General features: G+C 40.7%; 2 protein-coding genes across 6 annotated transcripts; both read right to left on the bottom strand.

Moving 5' to 3' along the window:
- Positions 1 to 1055: 1055 nt before the first annotated feature.
- Positions 1056 to 7054, bottom strand: farsa (phenylalanyl-tRNA synthetase subunit alpha). Its single transcript, XM_058652779.1, has 13 exons — positions 6873 to 7054; positions 6029 to 6166; positions 5631 to 5729; positions 5429 to 5547; positions 4928 to 5020; positions 4202 to 4330; positions 4007 to 4122; positions 3610 to 3694; positions 3427 to 3526; positions 3167 to 3335; positions 2928 to 3005; positions 2233 to 2347; positions 1056 to 1496 (listed from the first exon to the last, which is right to left on the bottom strand). Exons 1-13 carry the CDS (start codon positions 7017 to 7019, stop codon positions 1391 to 1393), a joined length of 1494 nt encoding a protein of 497 aa, XP_058508762.1. The 5' UTR covers positions 7020 to 7054; the 3' UTR covers positions 1056 to 1390.
- A 457-nt stretch (positions 7055 to 7511) lies between these two features.
- ilf3b (interleukin enhancer binding factor 3b) lies at positions 7512 to 23499 on the bottom strand. 5 transcript variants are annotated; one of them, XM_058652776.1, is made up of 18 exons: positions 23347 to 23499; positions 20990 to 21066; positions 19646 to 19869; positions 19374 to 19548; positions 18114 to 18261; positions 16623 to 16714; positions 15418 to 15513; positions 14652 to 14763; positions 14439 to 14536; positions 14250 to 14361; positions 14033 to 14146; positions 13388 to 13593; positions 13111 to 13284; positions 12746 to 13027; positions 11627 to 11765; positions 11489 to 11530; positions 8832 to 9251; positions 7512 to 8376 (listed from the first exon to the last, which is right to left on the bottom strand). In XM_058652776.1, exons 2-18 carry the CDS (start codon positions 20990 to 20992, stop codon positions 8231 to 8233), a joined length of 2583 nt encoding a protein of 860 aa, XP_058508759.1. In that variant the 5' UTR covers positions 20993 to 21066; positions 23347 to 23499; the 3' UTR covers positions 7512 to 8230. The 5 variants fall into 5 exon arrangements, with proteins under 5 accessions (XP_058508759.1, XP_058508757.1, XP_058508758.1 ...); XM_058652774.1 differs by lacking the exon at positions 20990 to 21066 and having other exon boundaries at positions 23347 to 23420; XM_058652775.1 differs by lacking the exon at positions 20990 to 21066 and having other exon boundaries at positions 11636 to 11765; positions 23347 to 23419.
- Positions 23500 to 23901: the final 402 nt, after the last annotated feature.

Raw genomic sequence — 23901 nt, 5'->3', positions numbered from 1 at the left:
CAGTAATGCTATATCGACGGTCACAACATATCAACAAAGAAGGAGGATACGGCTCCAACATAATCCAGAGATTATAAAGTGACAAAAGATCACAGGTTTGATCTCGTCGGCAACACTTGTTATTGGCGTTTAAATAAAAAGGGAAAACAGGTGCAGGAGGTCAGCGTAAATCTGCAAATGGCAGAGCAACAAAGCTGCTTTCAGCCTGTAAACCAACCAGCTGGTCGTCGTCTCACATACTCCACTCAAACGTTATTTCAAGACACAGAGGGATTATCTTAAGTGGAAGACTTAGTGGAGTCCCTGCAATTCAAATTGTACACAACATAATCTTGCTGCCTTTATCACAGGTGTTACAAGCCCTCGCGGAGTCCTCTCATCTGGTTTGTGTGGAGTTAATTATTGCACAAATATACAGTAAAAATAAGACTTTGCTATGATGCTGCGTTTCAAAATCCCTTTCGTTAATTCAGACGAACTTTAATGCAAACTCAAATGTGTTTAAAGAAGCGTTCCTTAACATTAAAACTTAAATTAAGTGGTTAGTGTGAACACCTACATCCACAGTGAGGTGCACATTAGGTTGGGAGTATGCGAGACACTGGTTTGTTTCAAGGCTGGTTGTTAAAGTTATAAAGGTCAAATATAATCCCACATCTTCCAAATTACAGTCAAATCACTTAATTTGTTGGTTCCTTTTTTATTACAGCGACAGGAAATGTAAAATCTAAGATTATAAAACATCCTCACCACAAAATCTTGGAATTATACATTTGGATCTGTGTGTTGAGTCAGGTTTTTACATCACATTCTAGTGTTGATTCATTCTTCAGAGGAGCAGACACTTAAGGGACTTTAAGTGTTTTTTTTAACCTGGGTCATGTGGACGATGTACTTCAAATCGGTAAATCCACAGGAACAACAACAGTTTGTCAGCAGACATTGGCAGTTCCTCTGAGACACTGCTGCCAGGTCATGTCATGGTTGCCAGCAGAGACTAATCCCAGTCAGATTATATGCAATTTACATAAAATAAATAAAACACTTGAGTCAGGTTGTGATCTTAAATCTTATTTGGACAAAGACTTCATTGCGTTTGTCAAATTTGTACAACACAGTTGTGTATTTCCCTGTAAAAATAGGTCATAATTGTGGTCGGTTAGTAACTTCATGAATGTAACAAAGTCTGGACTCGTCTGGAAGAGCAGGGAATAAGTTCATGATCCTGTACAGAGAGATTTGTGTCAAATGCTGACAACAGCAAACGGAGGCGTTCTGTGTGTTGGATCAAGAAACAGTTGCATGTGGAGAGAGAGAGAGAGAGCGAGCTGTTACATGATAAAGGTCAAATCTGTCCATCCAACAACTCATCATAAAGATTGGGTGAAGCTCAGGAGTCCAGGCGACATATGGGGCCGTCGTAGACCATCTGCAGGTTCACCTTGTGTCCCACGAGTTCTCTGATGTTGTTGATGCCATATTTAATCATGGTGGGTCTGCGGGGACAGAAGACGGGAGACACTGAGCTGCAGCTCAAAAAAAAATAAAATCAACCATAAACAAGTGTGAGGTGTGACGGGTCAGAGGAAGGTGGGAGAGGATTACTGAGACGGCTCCAGAGTAATCAGCTGTGACGGTCACAATTACAACAACTACACCACACGTTATTCTGATTATCTGCAAACACGGTAATAATGAGCTCACTTTATGATATAACAAAAGATTTGAATAGAAATAGCAAAGTAATTAAAGCTTTGTGCAATAAATGTAAATAAATGTGTCTACATAATCCAGGACTGATAGTCATACACTTAATAATATAAATAATCCTTTTGGTCAGTGGTCATTTTGTTGTCCTGCCCTGCCTTTAGGACAAAGCCCTCATCTTTGGACTCGTCCCCTTTTTATGGGCAGATGTTTTCTCTGTGTCCTCTGTTTGAGACGCTGCACACAGTCACTGGTGGACAGAGCAGGGCAAACTGGACACATTGCCCACTTGTGTTAGACAATTTGTGAAAAACCAGTCAGTACATTTAGTTCTGTTATAATCCAGGACTGATAACCAACACATTTACCTTAAAAAAAAAAGAAAAAAAGGATGGGACATTGATATATGCCTCCATTTAAAAAAATAAATAAATGGACGCAGCATTAAAATTAAATGCACGTCAACCATGCTTTCCTTCAGCTGCAAAGGCACCGACTCATATTTCACATTAACATGCGTTTCACCTTTCCAGAGACAGGCCCCAGGCGATCACAGACACGTCCTCAGGAAGACCCATGGGCAGCAGCATCTCTGGTCTGAAAACCCCAGAGTTTCCCACTTCCACCCACTTCTTTAGTCCTGTGGGGAGGGAACAAATGACACCAAAACAAAACCACAAATTAGAACTGCTTACAAAAGACAGGGTAAGACGGTTTTCCTCAAAGTGTGGAATACGATACGAGTTGATTTGGCATTTCTCACAGACAACTTGGACCAACATGTGGACGCAGCTTTTAACCAACACAGTATAATCTGTAAAATGAGCATCATGATGGTATCTCTTAGATAATGTGCCAACTACTGGGTTTCCAAAATGAATCATGTCTATTAAAAGCAACGCAAGTAGAGAATAATCCTGTTTTAACTGTATCAGATTACAAAGTATCTTGAATTCAATAATCCGTTTGGTCAGTGGTCATTATTCTGTTCTGCCCTGCCTTTAGGACAAAGCCCTCATCTTTGGACTCGTCCCCTTTTTAAGGGCAGATGTTTTCTCTGTGTCCTCCGTTTGAGACCCTGCACACCGTCACTGGTGGACAGAGCAGGTCAAACTGGACACATTGTCCACATACATTTGGCGAATATTAGCTTCGACTTAATGAAGTTTTATAAAAACATTGGACAGAAAGCAAAGTTGCAGAGAGATGCTGTGTCTTACCTTCATGGTAGCTGAACACTTCCATGCTGGGCTCTGTGTACGGGTTAAAGGCTGGTTTGAAACGAAGTTTGGTTATTCCTACAAAAAAACAAAACAAAACGAGGAATCAGGGATAGGTAACATCCCGTTTAAAAGTCGATATTATTCATATACTATTGTGCATTTGCTTGATATACAAGCACAACTAACTCGTCCTCAGAAACATTGGGAAACATTTAAACTCTGATATAGATCCTGACCCAGTTTGGTGAAGAACTGATGGAGGATGCCCATGAGGTCTCCCAGTGTGAGTCCATAATCTGCCACCACGCCCTCGATCTGATGAAACTCGGCTAGATGTGTCGCATCTAAGGTCTCATTCCTGAACACGCGGTCGATGGAGAAATACTTGACCGGGGTGAATTTCTCCTGGTGGAAGACATGTCAGAGACATGAGGGCGATACGTCCTCCACATAGACAAAAACAGGTCACCCGTTTGACTGTCAAAAATGTGTGTACCTGTTGTGCAAGTTTATACAGCATGCGTGCGCTGACGGCTGTAGTGTGAGTGCGGAGGATGTTCTTCTGAGCCTCTTCTATCTTCCAGTCGTATTTGTACCTGAAACAGCAGAACACGGGGATCATGGATGAGGCGCACAGATGAAAACTGTGACGTTACTCAGTTATGTGACTATGTCTCACCCTTGTGACCCGTATCCTCCCTCTGAGTGCACTTTCTTCACTCTCTCCAGATAATCCGGCGGGAACTCATGGGCGAGTGCTGGATCTGGGAGACCACGCACGAGATGATTAGTCAAGCAGGACCACACACACACACACACACACGGCATTTAAACTACATCCAGGGACTGACAGAAACCGGCGACACCAGCATCCACTCATATGTGCCGTGTTTATTTTCCTCTAAAGTTATAAATCTAGTGAGAAGTAGGCACATTTTCCCACTGACTTCCATTCTAACTGACCTCTTCTAGCAACAGGAGGAGCTGCCCCCTGGTGGCGATTAAATATACAGTCTGTGGCGGTGAATCAGGTCAGACATCAGCCTGATTATACTCTCGTGTGTGGTCAACCTTACCAGACAGGAAGAAGGTGTCATGCTGGTCTCTGGCTGGATGCTGCTGAGGCTGGAACAGGGAGTCAAAGTTCCAGAAGGAGCTTTCAATGAAGTTGTTGGTTGGCATCTCACTGAAGCTGCAGCAAAACAGACAGATTCGTTGTGTATTTTTTGTTTTTTATAGAATATGTGTGGACAACTTCTTAATCTACTCACCCCATTTCCAGAAAGATCTGTCTGAACTGCGTTCGAACCTTCATTAGCGGGTGCAGGTGGCCACAGTCTGGAGCTACACCCAAGGCCTCAAAGTTGTAGGGTTTGAAGTTCTTCTCTTTCCAGCTGCCACTGCAAAACAACATGGAGAATAAAGAAACAGTTACAAGAGGAGTCTGGCGAAAGGAGGACTATGCACCTCTGATCTTTATTTCAATAAACCAGTGTTTTTTTCCTGAACCCAAGATGTTTTTTGGTAATATGATCTGTATTTATAGTATCTCACAGATAAAGTGCCAATCACAGGGTTCACAAATCGTGGGATCAAGTAAAATAAAAGTGTTACATTTTAGAGAGAGTAATATATTCTTTTCACTTATGTAACATTCTCCACAAATGTATTTTTAGTATTACATTTTTTCACAACCTACAAAACCAAAATCCCAGCCTGAATATACTATTTCACAGCATTCATTTCTATTACACTCATTTGAATCATGTTTTGAAAATGATGGTCAGTGGTCATTATTTTGTCCTGCCCTGCCTTTAGGACAAAAGCCCTCATCTTTGGACTTGTCCCCTTTTTATGGGCAGAGGTTTTTCCTCTGTGTCCTCTGTTTGAGACCCTGCACACAGTCACTGGTGGACAGAGCAGGGCAAACTGGACACATTGTGCCGTTCTGTTTACAAGAACACATCAAACAAACATGAGGAAGAAATTTGACTGACCTGGCGATCATCTCAGGTGTGAGCTCCGTCTCCTGTTTGGTGATGGTCGTGCTGAATGAGTTTCCTTTAGTGATCCAGTAAGTCTTCACTGTCCTGAACATAGGAAAGAAAACACTTCTACCATTAGGACAGTGTCCAATAGGTGTAGATTCAACCTGTGAGGCTTTTGGTGATTACAAAAACAACTGAAGATAAATGTCAACTGAATCTGGCACCTGTCTGTTTTGAATGAGGTTTTATTCATTCACTCTTTATTATTATTTTTCAGAGATTAGACATGGCATTTTCTCTGGGAATTTTATGCCTGTAAAAAAAATCTATTCCCAATTTATTTCAACACCTCTTTGTATGTAGTAACCATGAACAGGATTTAAATTATTCTGTAACATCCTCTGGATAGCAATGCTGACTTTTGGAGGGCAACCACTGAGTCACAACAAACCCTCTACTGCCACCTACTGACAGACATTCACCATTTCTGTCCAGAGGTCTGGGACTTACACTTCAGAGAGCAGTTTCCTCTTCTTCAGTTCATTCTTCTCCTTCTCTTCCAGTTCAGAAGCGCTGCCTTTCTGTACCAGGAGCAGCTTCCCTCTGACCTGGTCTTCTATGCTCTCCACCTGACGACACAAAACAAAACACATCAACAACTTGTTCATGTGAGCTTAAAAATCACAGGAGGACATGCAAACCAAACACGTACTGTTGAGAATATCCTCGGTCCGCCCTCGTGTGATTTGTCCAGTCTGATCCACTTGTTGGACATGGCCTTGCTGAAGCCGATCTTCCCAAAGGACAGTTTCTACACGGGGTAAAATACACAATGTCACTGAAAACACAACCTACAATAGACGCTGCATCATCGGGTCATTCATAGGCTATTAAAAATAATACTTTAAGTTGAAGCAACAAACTAAAAATGACATTAAATTGAGAATGTTTTACTGTTTAAACTCTGTTTATTAAAATGTATTATTAATATTATTACCATTTCCCAGCATACACTGACTTTGGGTTATAATTTGCAGAGAGCCTTGATTTTCACAACGATAAGGACAAAAAACCAATAATCCAAACAGTTGGAGCTGAGCTAACACTCACCATGAGTTCACTCTGTGCTAGACCCTCCTGTGGGATGGAGCTGAAGACCCGGGCTTCATGGCTGCCATGCTCTGCTATCTCCCTTCCTTCCCCTGTCAGCTCCCAGTGCTTGGAGGTGCGGAGCTCAGCTGAGATAACCTGCACAGTGGGGAACAAATATGAATGTCATGATTCATCTTAACAAGAATTTTAGAATTTTAATTTTATTAATCCCCTTAGGGAAATTATTCCTCTGCATTTGACCCATCCTAGAATTAGGAGCAGTGGGCTGCTACACTGAGTAGCGCCCGGGGAGCAATGGGGGTTGGGTACCTTGCTCAGAGGTACCCCAGACCTTTTGACCGGGTGGGGATTTTGAACCAGCGACCCTCCGGTTACAAGCCAAGTTCCCTTTCCACTTGGCCACGGGCTGTCAACAGCCTTTAACACAGCAGGAAAAACATAGGAAGGATTTTTTTGCTAATGATGATTGGAGAAAAACAGGCTCCTCAAAAGTATTGACAAATATAGACTCACAATATTATAATACTCACTATCTCCCACACTAAACGCACAAGATTCACACAGTCTGTTGTGAATGTGAACAGTGAGCCAGGTTTCCCCCTAAATGTAAGGAAACTAAATGGAACTCAGCCATCATTAGTTTGATTGTTTACACGTGTGCTTTAGCTGCCGTAAAACGGTCTGCTGTGAAAAATAGTGCTAGTGTCACAATGCTAAGCTAACTAAACCCCTTATCGACCCTGTGGAGTTTAAACCTCTTTATTGCGTCAGTCACACTGAATGATCAGTGTTGTCGGCAGTCGACCGGACTTCCTGGGCCAAACAGTCCGGATTTACTCACGTCGCCGACCGCCTGCAGACTCTTCACGGCTCCGACGATGACCTGGTGATCCACAGCGAGGCTATTCGCCACGTCCATGCTGTCCACGCCATCGTCCGCCTTCTCAATCCGCTGAAGGAGCGTCTCCACCACACCGGTATCCGCCATGCTGGAATCCAACGCGACGTAGAGAAGAGCGGATGTGACGTCGCTGTACGAGTCAGATGTCGGAAGTTGTTGCCACGGTTCTGTTTTTATGGTGAAAATTCATGAAAACAATACATTTTGATGTAAATTCTTTTCTTTTCTTTTCTTCATAGTGTAAATTAACACCGGGGAGTACGTGAATACAACATTGTCAGTTTATTTCAGCACCAATGCATATTAAAGACCAGTGTTACGGAGAATATTTAGCATAATTTCAACTATATTCCCGAATATCAGTTAACAAAGGTCAATCATCACGTTGTATTTTTAAAAAAAAAAATAATAAATTGTTGTTCATTCCATTATTTCTTGTCATTTAAAATAGTTTTTGCTTTCATTTAATTCGTTTATTGTTCTGTGCCAGTTAAAACTAATATTAATTATATTTCCCAGGACTTATTTGCAGGCAATACTGTCACCATATCTGATAGAAAGCCTTTCATTAATAGCCCATTAATTACCAATGATTTATTTAATTATCAGTGGTACAAACATTTTGAGAACTCTTTTCAAAATAAAAATCATTTAATTCACACTGTTGTACATGAACAGGAACAAATCCCACCCAATCAAAAAGTTACATTGAGCAGAAATGTAGATTTCACATCAGAATGTATGTGTAGTTTCCAGTAATCTCTGAAACAGTTTAAAAATAACTACATCACAAAAAAACTAAAAAGTAAAATAAAATAATCTCACTGAAGAAAAGACCAAGCTTGTTTGGCCTATTAAATTGTTACAAAAAATACAATGTTTGTAGTTTAAAACTAGTTTCATACGAAAAAAAAAAAGTTTACACTCACAGGAGGAACAAAAGAAAAGCCAGAGCTAGTGAGTCAGTAATTTGTAACATCAGCATTGATATTGAGTGATGAGGATAAGGACTGGTAGTACTGATAAAATAACAATAATAAAAAAAATAGAATAACATAAAAACACAAGACTAAGCACAGACCAGACCACTGGAACAGACCACTATATTCAGCCATAACTCAGGTCTGACATCTTATTTTGTGCCAACATGTGCTACATATAAACTTAAAAGCACATACGAAGCTAATGTGGAAAAGGCAGAGAGCACAAGCAAACTGTCAATCAACTTTCTTTGGAGCAGGCGTCTGACACTGCAGGGTGGTTGGTGCCCAAGATTCATAGACATTGAGTCATACAGTCTATCTGTACTGGTAGTTCATGCTGCTGTCTCCTCTGCCATAGCCTGTAGGGTTGTGGTACTGAGAGTGATTGCTGCCAAAACCCTGGTTGTTGCTTCCACCAACTCCTCCTCCCTGTGCGTTGTAATTGGACTGGTTGTTGAAACCTACAAGGAATGAATGAGAACATTAAAGTTCCTCAACAACAGGACTAATGATTAGAGATATCTTTGACATGAAGACTCTGAATGAGGCAGCAAATGGATAAAAAGAAAGAAGTTAGAAAAGACATTAAAAATGTATATCTGTTAAACATAGTTTTAACATGCGATTACTTGAGTAGAAACCAGTCTGACAATGGGTGAATAAGGTGAACGAAACCACCAAATAAAGTGGACACACTTCATTCAGTAAATCAATTCACTGCTCGTGCCTTTACACTATTTCTTTTGTCTGTGGGACAAGAACCAGGAAGGTGGCTGGGAAAACAAATCCTCCTACATTTACTACACTGACTAAGCTTACACCTACTGCATCGTATCCACATGCTAGTCAGTTTTTATTGAAGTACCCAACATCATTTTATTTTTATCTGGAAGCTTTATAAATCCCCTTGACTCACCTTCATAACTGTAGTCTTGGCTACCTCCAGCGCCCCCCGTCACTTGGCTGGGGTAGGCTGTGCTGTACATATATCCACCCGCTCCTCCCTGGTTCTGGTTGAAATTCTTCTTTCCCTGTCCATAATTCTGGCCATATTGGTTATAGGAGCCCTGGCCAACGGGGCTGGTGGACTGGTAGCCTCCCGAAGGTCCAGTGTTTGTTCCTGGAGGACCTGAAAAGGGTGCCTTGCCTCCTTTGTGCATGGCGGGTTTCTTTTTTGGGGCTTTGGCAGCAGAAGTGGCAGTGTAGCCTCCATCATTCTGGTAGTATGAACCATAGGAGCCCTGTGCTGATCCTGGTGCTGGGCTGGCTAGTGGGCCGTCTGATGGGCTGCTTGATTCCCCGTCTCCTCCATTTGTGCCACCATTGTTGTAGTAATCTGGGAAATAACATCATGGCAGAGTCTTAAATGGACATCAACATAAAGCATTGTATCATGTAATACTTGTATATTGGCACTTGGCAATATTGTCTCATCAGTAACTCAGATTTATTTAATTCAGACCCTGAAATACGACAGAAATGCATGATGAGGTTTATTTAAAAAAGGCAAACAAAGGAACATAAAAAAGGTAGAAGAAAGAGTCTTCCTGACCACACGAACATCAGCTCATCTGTGTATACTCTTAGTGTCAACAGTTTCAGTTCATCAGTGTCTAATGATGTTCCAGAGGACACTGCAATAACCACATACTGCCAAAGACCACCATGCATTCAGTGTAGCTATGACTCAACAGTGTGGCTGACGTAACACAAACTACTAACTTTGTATAAACATGTGGCAACTGTTAAAAAGCAAGACAGAAATTCCTAAATCAGCTACATGAATGGGAGTGACAGAAATGCAATACAAATGACATTAAAACAATGAATGTTAAAAAATTTAAAACATTATCATCCAAGTGACAGTAGGGAAATGGTAGACAAAGCCCAGACAGATGATGTCTTTACAATGATCCAAAAGGCAGAACGTTGTCCAGCTCCCCACAGGCTTTCACTTAATCATGTTGCAGAAACAACACCCTGCCCCACCACTTCTAATAAAAATAAAATCAGCCCTGCAGTTCAGGGAGGTCGGTCCAGGTGTTTTTGGGTATGTCCACAGCAAGTCGAGAGAACATAAGGTGACTTATGGCTACATGCATGCAGTAGCACATTGTCTCCTGGAGGTTTCAGAGCATGACAAGTAGACTGGAAAGACGAGGGGTGGAGAGGCTGTTGTCACTTTACTCCCAGGGTTGTGGACTTGGTGGTTGAAAGGAGTTCATGATGCTGTTGTTGTAACATTATTGAGTATTTTGTCCATTTTTGTATTCCTCTCTACAAGAGTGTTTATGATTTTCTAAGACTCGGGAAGATCAATGTTCGCAAACTCGTGGTTGCCATAGGAGTCTGAGACAAAGTCACCTAAAGAGTGAGACAGGGCAGAGAAAGAAAAAAAAAAAAAAATTAAAATTAGATTTAATTTTTTTTCTGCCGTAATTGTGGCAGTTGAATGAATAATTTCATCAGATTATGTTAAAACTGATTTGTTGGGGTTTTATTTTATTTTGTTTTTTTAGATTTCTCTGCTCCTGTCACGCTCATGTAGGCCAGTCCTCAGAACAGGCTGCCAGAAGGACGAAAAAGAGGTTCTCATAAGAGGAAGGTGTCAAAAACAGATTGAATCCTGTGGCTTAAAGCAGAGAAATATAAAATGTACTATGAACATCCCAACAAGTTTTAGTCATTCTTAGTACTAGGGCTGCCCCCTTATAGTTGGCCCGACATTAGACAACAGAAGAATCATTAGTCTGTGAGATTTGATTGGTCTTTTAAATGCAGAAGAAAAAACACATGGAGTCAAATTCTAAAGCTATAAGCAGACAGGAAGTAAATGAAAAGTTATGTAGTTGACAAAGCTGGTGTGTTGACAGCACAGTTCATCAAATCTTAAGTGTGGGTTCATTGTGAGAGGGTGATGAAACACCCAAGAACGTGAACTGCAAACTCTGCAGACAGAAATGTGCTCATCATTTCAAACATGAAAGCACATGCCTAACAATGCTGTTAAACTCATGGACTTGGCTCAATGCAAGTATTTTAGCTAGATGTGCGTCTTCACATGCGCACCAACTGTGTTTAAAATGAACAAATACACATGTTTGTTGCAGTGTGTGACATGGTTTGGGTGTGCACTTGTGAAATTAATAGTTCAAAAGCTCATAAGTGGTTGCATTGGTTAATACAATCGAGGATATATAAATTACGGGTTGTTTTTTATGGTTTTGTATATATCTAAGTAGAACAGTTTCAAAATTTGTTATTTTTACAACATCCTGACTCAAGAAAAATACATTTTAATACTTAAAATCATCAATATACTGAGGATTGTTCTGCTATAACTAATGGTCGACTAATAAAATTCTTCGTCAGGGGGCAGCCCAACTTGTTTCTTTTTTTTTGTTATTTTTACAGTCGTAGGCAGATACACCAACATTCCACAGGACACACAGACATCCCATTCTGACGCAGTGACTCATATATTCATTCGGTTTTTACATTGCAAAATGAAAACCTAAAGAAGAGCACATACGCAGCCATATCAGGAAAATGAAAGATTAAATGAAAACTCACTGTATCCAGCATTGTTCCCATAACCATATGTTCCGAAGCCACCTGAGAGGAAGTAAATATAATGTACATTTATGACAGTTTAAATCCTGTTAAGTAATATTCTAACAGTTAACAATGTGTTTGCTATGACTTAAGTACCGTTGTTACCTCCTTGGCCATAGCCTCCTCCATTATTGAAGCCCCTGCCCCTTCCGCGGCCACGCCCTCTTCCTCTGCCTCTGGGCATACCTACATCTTCATCTCCAGGGGCTCCCATCATTCCAAAGCCTGGAGTGTGCTGAAGAGGAAATTAACATGTTACTGAGGTAAGTCTGCACCTGATGCCAAATATGGAGCTCATGTGGTAAGAGGGGAGCTCATTCAGTGTATAGTACTGTCATTTCAACATGTTTGATGAATTACAATTAGGGCTGCAACTATGAATCGATTATTAATCAATTACAAAATAACCACAAACTATGTTGATAATCGATTAATTGGGGAGGTTTAAAAAAAAACAAGCTACCTGACTTTTTCAGCCTCTTAAACATGAATAATATTTTCTGGTTTGTTTGCTCCATATAAACAAGGAAATCATTAAACTGAGTAATTTTGGTTTGTGGACATGACATTTGAGAACATCAATTTTAAGTTTGGTAAATGCTGATCAACATTTATCAAAATTTTCGAACATTTATGGATCAATCAACTACACGATTAATTGAGAAAATAATCTGACTACTCACTTATTTACTGGCATAGGGGCATTTTATCCTAGTATTTTAAATGTATTATTTTTAAACTAGTACTTTAATTGGTGCAATGTTGGCTGATGTTTTATTTATTTTATTCTTTTTTTATTCTTACTATGCTACAAGTTGGTGATTGTTGCCGAACAGATATTCATTGTGAGGAATATAAAATGAAAATAAATTACCTACATTCTTATCTATTATGAAAACTGTTCAATTGCAGCCCTAATCACAACAGTAACTGATACGGTGAGTCATTAGCAAACACTGTGCCCAGTGGCCCTGAATTAGTATAATGGGCTACCATTAGTTTTAATGGTATATTTTTATGTTCCATTCCATCGTTCACCATCTCATGCATCTAAATATCTATCCAAAGAGCGTGGCACCCCCCTAATAATGATTCTTGGACATTTTTATTTAATAAAAAAACAAAAAAGGAATTTGTACCAGAACAAACACACACACACAAACAAACAAACCAACAAACAGATAAAACCCACTGTTATGTTTCACCGGGACTTACCATGGGTGGTCCCTTTTTCTTTTTAGCAGCCTCAGCCACAACACCTTCAGGGAATAGTTGCTCCAAAGCAGCCAGTGCAGCATAGGCCTTAGCCACCTTTTTGTTGGACCCTGTCCCCTGGAACTTCTGACCATCAATCTCCACCTCCATGACAAAGCGCTTGTCGTGGCTGCCGCCAGTCTCTGAGATCAACTCATACTTGAGGCCACGGCGCTTCTCGTTGAGCTCCATGACGGGATTCTTGCCATTTTTAGTAAGGATTGGTCCCTGCTGACGGGCAGTCTAAGAGGAAAGGGAGGTGGTTTTCAAATTTAAAGGAAAAATCACATTATTGTTTTGTTTTTCGGAAGGGAATCGTTTTGTACCTCTGCAGCATTAGTGGTGTCTGCACTGTCTGCTGCTGGTGCAGTTGTGCTAATTTCAAAGGGTGTTATCACTGGCTTCACATCCTCAATGGTGGCAGGTACTTCAGTCTCCTCTACTTTTATTGGTTCAGTCTTTACTTCAACTCCTGTGGGCAGACCCATGTCCTGCAGGACCTGAAATGATGCACACAGATTCAAAGCCGATTCAATTGCAAGGAAAGTTTGAAAAATAACTAAAATAGGAGCTGGACAGGCAATTAATGCTACAGGTGCTCACCTTTACAGCTACATAGAGCTTGGCAGTGCGTTTGGACGGACCAGAAGCCACAAAGGACTTTCCATCTACTTCGACAGACATCGTGAAGACCGGAACATGAACCGGACCAGTCTGACATACAAGTTTGTACTGGAGACCAGGCTTCAGCTGATTGAGCCTCATCAGAGCATTCATAGACTGGGGAGGCTCAGCCTTGTCCTCTGGAGCTGGTGGAAAGGACAGAATGAAGGCTTTAATTGAGGCACTGCATCAGTAAAAAAATGATGGAGACCTGGAGAAATTAATTGCAATATCTTTATTATCAATAATCAGTATCTTGTTCAATCAGTTTATTAAATTACTGAAAAAAGGTACTATGAAAAAGTGACGTGTCAGACTGATAATTGTGATCGTGTTTTAAAGATCCAGGGAGTCGGATTCAGTGGGACACATCAGCAGAAATTAAATACAATATTTATATTATTATTATTTAAATAAATATAATTTATAGGCTACCTTAAGGCCAAACACACTTGCCTCATACACAATTTGGGTGGGGAGGTAGGAGAAGTAAAAGGTATTCATTTGGTTGCCATATGCAACTTCGCCTGCAGATGTCGCTTTATTCTACACACTGGTCAGTGAAGTAATGACAAGGGCACTTACTTTTCTTCTGCAGTTTTTTCTTCTTCTTATTTGGACTCTTGTCGTCGGTTCCCTCTTCTTCCTCAATGGGCCTTTTCATTGGTGGGGCATATGCTGTGCTGGGTGGGATTTGCACTGAAACAGACACAACAAATTGAGCCAGAGGGAAATGAGAAGCACCCATCTTCATTTCCTCAACACCCTTGACAACAAATGATAACTATCACTGATTACTTACCAGTATAATCAATGGGAATCTTCCTAGGAGGTTTCTTGGGCATTTTAGAGGGAAGGGGATCCATTCCAAGCACTTTGTGAAGCTGTCCGAAGGCTGACAGCCTTAAGGCATGCTGAACATATGACAAACAGTGTGAACTTCACATTTACTGATGTAGCAGAAAAACACATTTCAATGTGTCTTACTCACTTGTGCACTTGCTGTGATATCTTCTCTCTGCTGGTGGTCCAAGTGACCAACAGCATCTGTAGGCTCCTTCTCGCATGGATCAGAGATTCCTGCACTATCTACAACACATAATTTAAGATTTAAATTATCCTTTACAATGTGGCTGCATATTTCAAATTCAATTCGTTTAAAAAAAATTAAATATACTTTCGAGGAGAGATTCCAAATACATACCTGCCATGAGGATCCCTGAAGCCAGACACTCTAAAACTCTCCGCAGAGCTTCTCCCGCCCCCATGGGCCGGTTCCCTGTACCAATGGCTTTCTCACAGATCAGCTCCAGGGGCTACGCAGCAGGGGAGAGAGGGAGATTTTGTTTAAGGGTGCTATTTTTAAGCTTGGCTACTAACACGGAGGGATTTCTAGGTCACTGCGTTACATAGTATCTGTGCCATTAAACAGCCAAGGTGGAGCCGTGCTTCTTTATATCTTGGCAGACTTCATCAAAAACATACATGAAGGTAATAATAAAAAAAGGGCTTTATGATTTGGGAAGGGAATTTTACAAATACAACTGCCACAAAAGAGCTTCAAAAGGATTTTGATGCTACAGGTGGGCATTAAAAGACATTTTCTCATTTTCTTTTCTTCTTCCTTCCAATCATTATGACAATTTACAATCAATCATTGACTTTTCATTGATTTATTTGTATTAAAGCTTAAAAAAATGATTTATATCCTCAAATAAATGTGGATTACAAAACAAAATCTTCTCAAAGAAGACAGTAATATCTTAACTGTTCAACAAAAACGATGCAGCATGCAGTGCACTCTTAAATGGTCTCTTTTAGATGCCATTTAACCTTAAGCTTAGAAGTTTTTGTCTTCTGAATTTGAACAAATCCTTGTTGATGCCAACTTTAGATCGTACATTTTAGCAACCGCTAAACGATTACTAATGTCCATTCTATGCAGGCAGTACTGGGTGGTTTAGACTCACCCAACCACGAAGCGGGGCCCAAGTAGGGACACGGACACACAGGTCTCTCAGTATCCGGATGACAATGACACAGGAGCGGAGTCCATTTGCTCTAGCCTGAGGACACAAGCAGGGAAGGGGGTGGTAGGGGCATGAGGGGGACAAGGAGCCTGAGTCATAGAATAAGACCATGTGGGGCATAAAGCAAGATAAACATCCAAGTACATGAAACAAATAATAATGAAGCCACACAGACCATTTGACCAATTAGCTTTGTCATTATGGAAATATTCAGATATATTGAATCATAAAATAATGTTTATGTTGATTACTTTTATACCCTACTTATAACCATTAACAGTTATAGCTACGAAGACGATTAATGGAGAAGTTATCAACATTTGTGTGAGTGAAAAAAATATGCTATTAAAGATCAAGTGAAGAGGAATCAATAAAATCACCTCAAACAGTTTTTACATGAAAACCAAGTGAACTACTCAAGAAAGGATGCACTGATGAGCGTTGTCACTGAAAGGGGAAATGGTTGTTAAGTCAGGGGCATTTTAAATAACATCAAAAACTATGACTCAAGGTGCAATATTTCTGATTTTGTGGAACATGGGTACAGAACAGCCTGAGAGCAGGAAAGGTTGAGGCCACATACTCTACAAAAACAAGCTGCAAAGATGGAGCACAGGATTGTTAAGAGTGTGAAAGCCAAAGATGACACAGGCCACGACACTACAAGTTATTGGCAACATGGTTCACTATAAATTAAACAAATTCTGTCTTTAAAACTACAAAATGTGGAAGCAAAAAGTGCACTATGAGCAGCTTGCATAAATGTGAAAACAACAACTCACTCACACGAATACAAATATTATAGAAATATTGCACCTAGACACAAGTTAGTCCCAGATTTATTAGCTAATTGGGTTAAGCAGCTTGGAGGTAGGCTGATGAACTTGGTGACTAAAAGCAGCAATGAGTGTCTTTTAAGTAGAACCTGTCTTAGTGAGCAAAGCAACTCTACAACAGTGTAATGACAAAGGTTTCCTAAGAAACAAACATCCAGATAATCAAATATTACTACAGGAAGAACACTTCAAAGGAGTAAAAAAGAACAAAAAACACACAATGGAACGCCCAAATAAATGACAAACATACAGTAGAACCAAACTCAAAACTAGTCCTGTTTTAGAGACAAATAAAGACAAGATCCAAACCTGGAACCACTTAGCGTGGCGGAGAGATGCCAAGGCAGTTAGGCATTTCTGCCTGTCCAGAACATCCGGGGGATCGTTGACTGAAAGCGTTTCTATTGGCAGGTGGAATAAGAAGACAAGGTACAGTTTGACCAAGGGGAGTTCTGTCAGCCGGCCAGGGGGAACACAGGCAGCCTTTCCAAACCACAGGCAGGAGGGAGAAGGGGAGGGGGACCCCTCCATTGAAGAACCACTAACACTCTTAACCTAACCTCCCATTCAATATGGATTTGCATGGCACAGGCATTGAACTTAAAACCCACCAGAATTACAGTATTGAAAAGTGGGTAATAACTAAAATTATTATTAGAGAAAAATATTAAGAATAAACTAAATCCATAACATTAAAAAAACAAATGTGCACATTTAAGATGCATTGTATCAAATGGGAGGTTATCTATCCAGGCTTGCATTAGCTTTAATGGATGCCTTAGTGTGCTTTTCTTTTCTGGTGCTAAAAGGAGGTGGAGCCCCTCCCCTTCGCCCCTATACTGGGTACACTGCACTTTGCCCCTTCCGAGACAGAGAGCGGCCAGTTGGTCAAAGGTCCAGCATCCCTAAAAATTGACAAACTAGAAGGCTTGACAGAGAGAATCAGAATTGGAACCACAGGCAGAAATTATCAGATGCACAAAAAGTGAGTATCAAAACAAGTCCACACTGCAGCAAAACTGATGGCTTTAACAAAAGACCCAAACTGGGCATCACTGATGGCAGAGGGCTACAGATAAGGTCAAGGCTTGCTAAAACGGAGATCCTCTACTGTTGAGATCACCCGAACAGAATACATCTTACTCTTTTGTAAAGTTAAAACCAGACTTCGTGTATTATAAACTTTGATCAACATGTGTCAATCACAAAGTACTATTAAGTAACAACGGGGGCTGATTCCTGATTTGAGAGAAGCTGCACTGAAGTACAGAATCAAATATCCCTTGTCGTTATCTGTAACCCTGAGCCTTCCCTGCTCAGGAACATCAGAGACAATCAATAGCCCACTGCTGGGTCTCACAACCAAGGGCAGTTTCTCCACATGTTTTGCTACTCATTTTTGCTGCAATGCAAACCGTTCATCATCAGTGATAAAACACATGCAAGCAACGTGGTCTCTCTCTCTCTCTTTTGTATTTGGTTAAATTCTCAGTAAGCCTTCATTTCATTGGTGATCTTGATCATCAAAGGGAAGAAAAGCCATGTCTTCAGCAGTCAGTATACTACCTGCCCTATACTGTATATTGGGCCATCAAAAATGTACAATTACATTACATGGAACTAGAGAGTGACTAGAGAGCTATAAGCATAGCAGAGATTCATTATGTGACAGTACATTTCTTGTCCCCTAGCTCCATTGAAGGCCCAATAAACAATATCTGTCTAGTCTGGTTGCCTGCTTGGCCTCCCTACTGGAAGCAAGGCACCACTGAACCAGTGAGGTCCTGTGTAGAGGCTTACCTCCAGCTGCAGCCTTCTCCATCTCCTCGCGAACCAAAGGTGACGTCAGGTGAATTGTAAGCGTGAGTGGGGGCTCACTGGTGTTCTTAATGGCAATACTGGCTTCACGGATGTCCGAGGTCACCACATATTTGTCTTCTACAATCAGCTGAGAAAGAGCAAAGAGCAGTTAAAAAAAAACCACAACCACTGCTGATTTGTCAAACAATTGTTGGCATTTTTGGACCAGTTTTTTTCCAAATGATAATTCTATCAAAAGCTTCTGCTCTTCACAAGAGTGCGCATTTGCTTCCCATACAATTGCACACTGTCAAACCATTAGCCTAAAATAACCTTCACAGTAGCAGGAGTAAGCGTAGAAATCAAAGACTAACAAAACATGCCCGTTAAGTTTGTTATTATGGTATTATTCTGTGGTTTGGCCTTGTTCTGTGCAGAAATACAGCAGCAGATTCCTTCCTCATGTCAATACATGCAGTCAGGGACCAAATGTTATTAAAAGCTCACCTGACAAATCTGCATGACAGTTTATCATTGATAAGTTTTGTCTGATTTACAGTCCATTTGATGGATCAAAAACAACTGTCTGAAAAACAACTTGATACCATTTATAGAAAACTTTTTTGTTGAATGCACAGTGGGTTTCTGGGAACATTTTCTAATTGTTCTTCCCTGTTTGGTGTGAGGTGCAACACATTTGCTGGCCAGAAATTCACTTTCAGATGTGCACCTTATGATTGAATGCAGCAGACAGGACTATACTTGTGGTACCATTTTCACATTAAATCATTGCTGCTTCTTGTATTTTTTTGGTATATTTAACTACAGGCTTATACAGAAGGTTCCACAATTCTTGATGGATTGTCTGTGATCCTTGACATGCAGCTTGCAGCTCTGGGGGAAATTTCTTCATTAGGACTAAGGATAGTTCTTTCGGGCCCTTGGATAAACAGATCTTTTTATGTGACAGCTGACAAGACATAGTGAAATTAAATTTGAAAATGTTACTTTGTTAATGGCCTAAGGAGTCAATGATTCTGAAGCTAAGGACACCACTGACAGCACCTTTCAAGAATTAATGCCTTGCCAAAAAAGAATAACTTGAATGTGTACGTGATGTTGTCATCTCCCCTTAGCAAAAGGAATTTCAAAAACAGTAACAACCGTGTGAAACAGGCACCTGATGGTTGGTGACTCAGACAGGAAGGTCAAGCAAACAAAATACTTTTGGCAGCTGAATTAGCTGAGCCGTGTTCTCACCTTGAGCTGTGAATCAAGGTTTTCAGACACTCTCTTCAGCAGATTAATGGAAGGCTTTTCCTTACAGAGGAGCACCAGCTCCAGGTCCAAGTCCCCCTTCAGTAGCAGCCCCTTGGCAACCAGGCCTACTCTCATGACACCACGCAGTGAGCGAGTGGCTTGGTCTTTCAGCTCACTACCAAAAATTGACACAGCAGATTAACACAAAAGGTACAATGGATCAAAAAAAAGAGACTGTATGTAGTAAGTGAAGATAAATGACATCTCCTTACCTTTCCTTATCAGTCTCTGTGCCATCAGAGTCAGATTTGGATGTTCCCTTCTCCTGCTTATCCAGCCAGTCAGAGACTGCCTTCAGGGCACGCTCTGTACAAGACACCATGTTCTGAACACCTTCCAGTTCCTCCTGAGTTGGGTAGATGGCAGAGTGTTTGGCCATGACGTGGCGGTCATCGTTCATGAAAACACGCATGGAGCGATGGCGCATTGGTGGAGGCTAGAGATGAAAAGAGATAAAAAGATAAATAAGTTTGAAATTCAAAGATGCTTCCTGCTGTGGCAAATTTTAACAGGGACCTTTAACACCATATCATATCACAAATAAAGCATGTCATGTTAGTTACTTTGTCATAGTGCAAAACAAAATCTGACACCCGCCTTTTGACAATTCCTTATTGCCTCAGTGTTACCTACGTCATGTTACCTCCTTCCACTAACCCGAAGCTGCTGCCAATAACAATAAACACGGCAACTGTTGACTTGGGAGACTCATCAACTGAACTTCCTTTTCTCGTTTCTCTTAAATCACAAGTGTGGAAATATTTTGCGTTCCCCGCGATATGTAATCTATGTTATGATCGATTATGGCTCTTGTGGTTGCTGTGTTGTCTAAAGAAAGATCTAGACGCAGTGTATACGTGGTCTCCTTATACTTCCGGTCAAAGACTGGGAAGGGAACTGTGGTGCATGCGCAGAACGATTTTAGTTGGACTAACTTGTTTACATGACATTAAGAAAACCAAAAATGTCAGACTAAAATCAGACTTTTAACATGGATGCAAACGCACTGACTCTGAATACTTTCTCTCTAGTTTGTGGAATTTCCTGGTAGAATTCCACAACAGTTGTTTGCTGTTGTAAACTTTAATCCATGTTGTAGACTTGACAATGTTCTAGGGTCAGAAAAACTGTTCATCTGCCTTAATCCTTCTTTGTGGAATATTTTCAAAAGGTTATAAGGCTTCTCCTTCATTTAATTTTGTCTCTGATTAATTAAAACTGCTAAAAAGGTCTTATGTAACACCAAGCTTCTAACACCAGTGATTACAAAAGGCAAGCGTATGCACACACAGCCAAAGCCAATTTAGAGAAGAGCTGTGATGCAGAAGCTGCAGCATGTGTTCCTTCAGCCGTGGGCAGACAATAGGACAAAACACTGGCACCAGCATTCCAGCTAGAATTAGATGTGACACATTTATTTGTCTTATTATGAGTGATATTTACCAAAAAGGACACCATAACCCATGCTTCGACAGCCTGCCTGATGTCTAAACAATAAACCAATGACACATATAAGCAACTTCAAAATGGAATCAAAGTTTGAATGAAATAATTACCATTGTTGCTTTAATCTGTGACTGATAGTGATAAAAAAGATCTTATTTGCAGAAGATGACAGCGTTGCAGTCCTTCCCTATGAGAAAAAAACAGACACACACTTTAAAATAATACAATGGCAAGGTAGAACTTGAATGTCACTGTGGGGAAAAATGTGTAACCATTTAAATGCACAAATAAATGGAGAAAACACAGGCAAATTCTGCACACATGTAATCTGGTCAATGGGTAGTTTCTGCAGCCACAAATGCTAAACAGGGTAAACCACTCCCCACTTTGTCAGTGGAGACTTTTTAGCTGATGGATGTCTGCACAGCAACACATGCTTGGGGACAAACGTGGCCCAACTCTTGCAATCACAAATATGGTTGGTATAACTGATTAAGAGTTTTTCTCCCCCCGATCATTTGTTTATATTAAAAAGTTAAGCACTACAGTCTTAAGCACAATGTCTAATTCACTCAGTTAAAGTGAAAAGCAAAAGCAAGGTCACAAGAATCATGGAGCATCTCTTAACGTAGCTTTCTCCACCATTATCCCACTGTAAACTCCCTCTTCTTCAGCCAGGTAACTTAAGACCAACCTTCCCCTCGTTCATTTGAGCTGCGCTGCCGTGAGGAAGCATCACGTAGCAATGCCCAGCGAATGAACCCGACAGGGACTGTTTACTCTAGAGAACGGCAGATCACTTTCTGGAGCATTTGTTTCTGTATTGCTTGAAATCCTCTTCCCACCCCGATTGTAACCAATTAATGAATATATTGTCACAAAAATTAAAATGTCAGTCACCTGTGGAACAGACGGGCCTGTAAAAACACCATCCAATCACATTGAATGGCCTGGACGAATTAAGAGGATTGTGATGCATCAATCAAATTGCCATCTGCACTAATTGTGCATGCTCAGAAGACAACACCAGAGCTTATGCTAGCTTGCTAAATAGTTGCAGCAGCGTTATAACAGAAAAGGCGCCAACAACAGGTTGTCGATCACAAACAAGACGTTTTTGGGAAAGCTACTGAAAGGGCTGGAAAGTGATGCCATGGTGACCCTCTATCGACTGCACAAGTAGGATAACTTTATGTCTTTGTGATCGTTTGAGAACATTTGTTGTCTTTCAGCATCACATTGTCATTTGAACAAGTATAGCAATCCGTTCTTTGCAATCAAGCACTGCATGTTCCCATGCTCTGGAGGCATAGCTTTGGAGGGAAGTCTGAAGAAAGGGCCTTGGAATTTTGATTTAAAATGTAGTTTGCATGAACTGTTTTTTTCCAGGATTCACCAACCCTACCTTGAATTTGTTAACTAAAATATCGCCATCGATTATCATATTACATCAGGAAGGATGACGATATATCACCAAATCGATATTTTGACCCACCCCATTAAAGAATGTATTTGTCTGTTATTGGTTTAATATTTTTTAAGTAAATAAAGGATTTTTTTCTCTACCGGAGTGCTTCAGATTTCTTTCTTTTGATCTTCCACTTACACTTTATGGACTTTCTCTAAACAAAAAATTGCTCTTACACATTACCCAGTGCAACGCTCTCCTTTGTTTTTCCTCATCCCTATGATTGACAATGCGTCTCTGTCGCCTCAAATGATCAAAGAGTGATCATTGAGCATCTATAACAAAATATTTCAGGGGCGTTGTCGAAACACGCATAGCCTACAGTGCTATCTTTTTCTAGAGAAGAGCATTGAAACCAGCTAAAGTCATAACAAATGAGCAGCATGTAACGAGCATGACAATCACACTTAATTTATCAGTCAAAGCGTTAGTGGCGCTTGGGAGCTGCTCCATTACAGCAAGCTGCAAACATGTTCACCTGTTAAAATTAAAGTGACACTAAACTCCTCTTAAAGGGTGGAGAGTGAGAATTGTGAATAAAAGATATTTTGGACACTAAGCCCACAGATCCATCAGGACCATTTAAAAAAAATAGACGCCATTTTATTTCAGTGCAGGACTTGACAAGAGACGGCAGCTAGCAAACAACCCTCTCAACAATACTCATTGCCCATCACTGACGTAAAGTACACCTTACAACAAACCGCAGAAATAATTGACCGGTTGATAAATCAGCCAACAGAAGAGTTACAATTAAAATATATCCCTGTTGTCCACCACAAACCAAAATGGTCGAGAAGACGAGACCGAGACCCCATTGAATGTTTAGCCAGTTAGCCCTTAGCAGGTTAGCTTAGCCAAACAAAGCCGAACATATGTATGTTTTTACCGCACACACACAGTCACACAAAAAGCAAGCGATAACTACTAATGTGTTTTGTGTTGTGTGCGACGGTGTGCACAAGGAGGAGTGTCATTGTGAACACATTTATTACGTACCGTGTGTGTCTTCACAACGGCGGAAGGACGTCTCATTCGGTATCTCCTGGTCTCAGTAGCAGCGAGTGCAAATGGAAGATTCTGTCCAAGCCCCCACGAGCTAAAAACGATGATGGTGATTGGATGGAAGTTGCATGTGACTCTTCTCCAATTGGCTAGAATTTCGGAGGGTACTGAAACAGGGGCGCGGCTTCAGGTGGTGGGGTTGGTCTACCCGCAACAGCTGCCCTCAGTGTTTTGAGGCCTGCATGCTGTTCAAAGCAATTAATAACAGTCACATTACACTGTTGGAAGCGTCATCATGTGTCCGGATGTTCTTATGTCCTTCAAGTGTTGAGTTTTACAGTTTAGCTTTGGATACTATTTTTATACTTATTATAATCATTTTTTTACCACAATAGTGATAGAATTGAAAATCTTGGTCACTTCATTGGGTTTTATGTGTACTACTTAATAAAGTGGCCAGCGTGGCATTCTAGGGGTTGGTTAAAATACTGTTTTGATGATATATTGTTGTGTTTCCTCGTGCAATACGATAGTTGATATGAAAGGGCA

The sequence above is a fragment of the Solea solea genome, chromosome 16, assembly GCF_958295425.1.
Source record: "Solea solea chromosome 16, fSolSol10.1, whole genome shotgun sequence".
In the NCBI taxonomy this organism is placed as follows: Eukaryota; Metazoa; Chordata; class Actinopteri; order Pleuronectiformes; family Soleidae; genus Solea; species Solea solea.
The sequence above is the reverse complement of the archived record's forward strand: the minus strand, read 5'-3'. Positions and strand labels throughout refer to the sequence as shown.

Bases quoted from the DNA above. Each gene is read 5' to 3' on its own strand.
- farsa (XM_058652779.1), bottom strand. From the start codon at position 7,019: ATGGCGGATACCGGTGTGGTGGAGACGCTCCTTCAGCGGATTGAGAAG. The intron at 5,548-5,630 runs GTACGTGTTTGG...TTGTGTCGTCAG, and splicing joins GACCGAGGATATTCTCAACA to GTGGAGAGCATAGAAGACCA. The intron at 4,123-4,201 runs GTGAGTAGATTA...GTTTTGCTGCAG, and splicing joins CAGATCTTTCTGGAAATGGG to CTTCAGTGAGATGCCAACCA.
- ilf3b (XM_058652774.1), bottom strand. From the start codon at position 23,382: ATGAGACGTCCTTCCGCCGTTGTGAAGACACACACG. The intron at 19,870-23,346 runs GTACGTAATAAA...TTTCATCTCTAG, and splicing joins CCGTTGTGAAGACACACACG to CCTCCACCAATGCGCCATCG. The intron at 14,362-14,438 runs GTGAGTAAGACA...TCATATGTTCAG, and splicing joins ATATCACAGCAAGTGCACAA to CATGCCTTAAGGCTGTCAGC.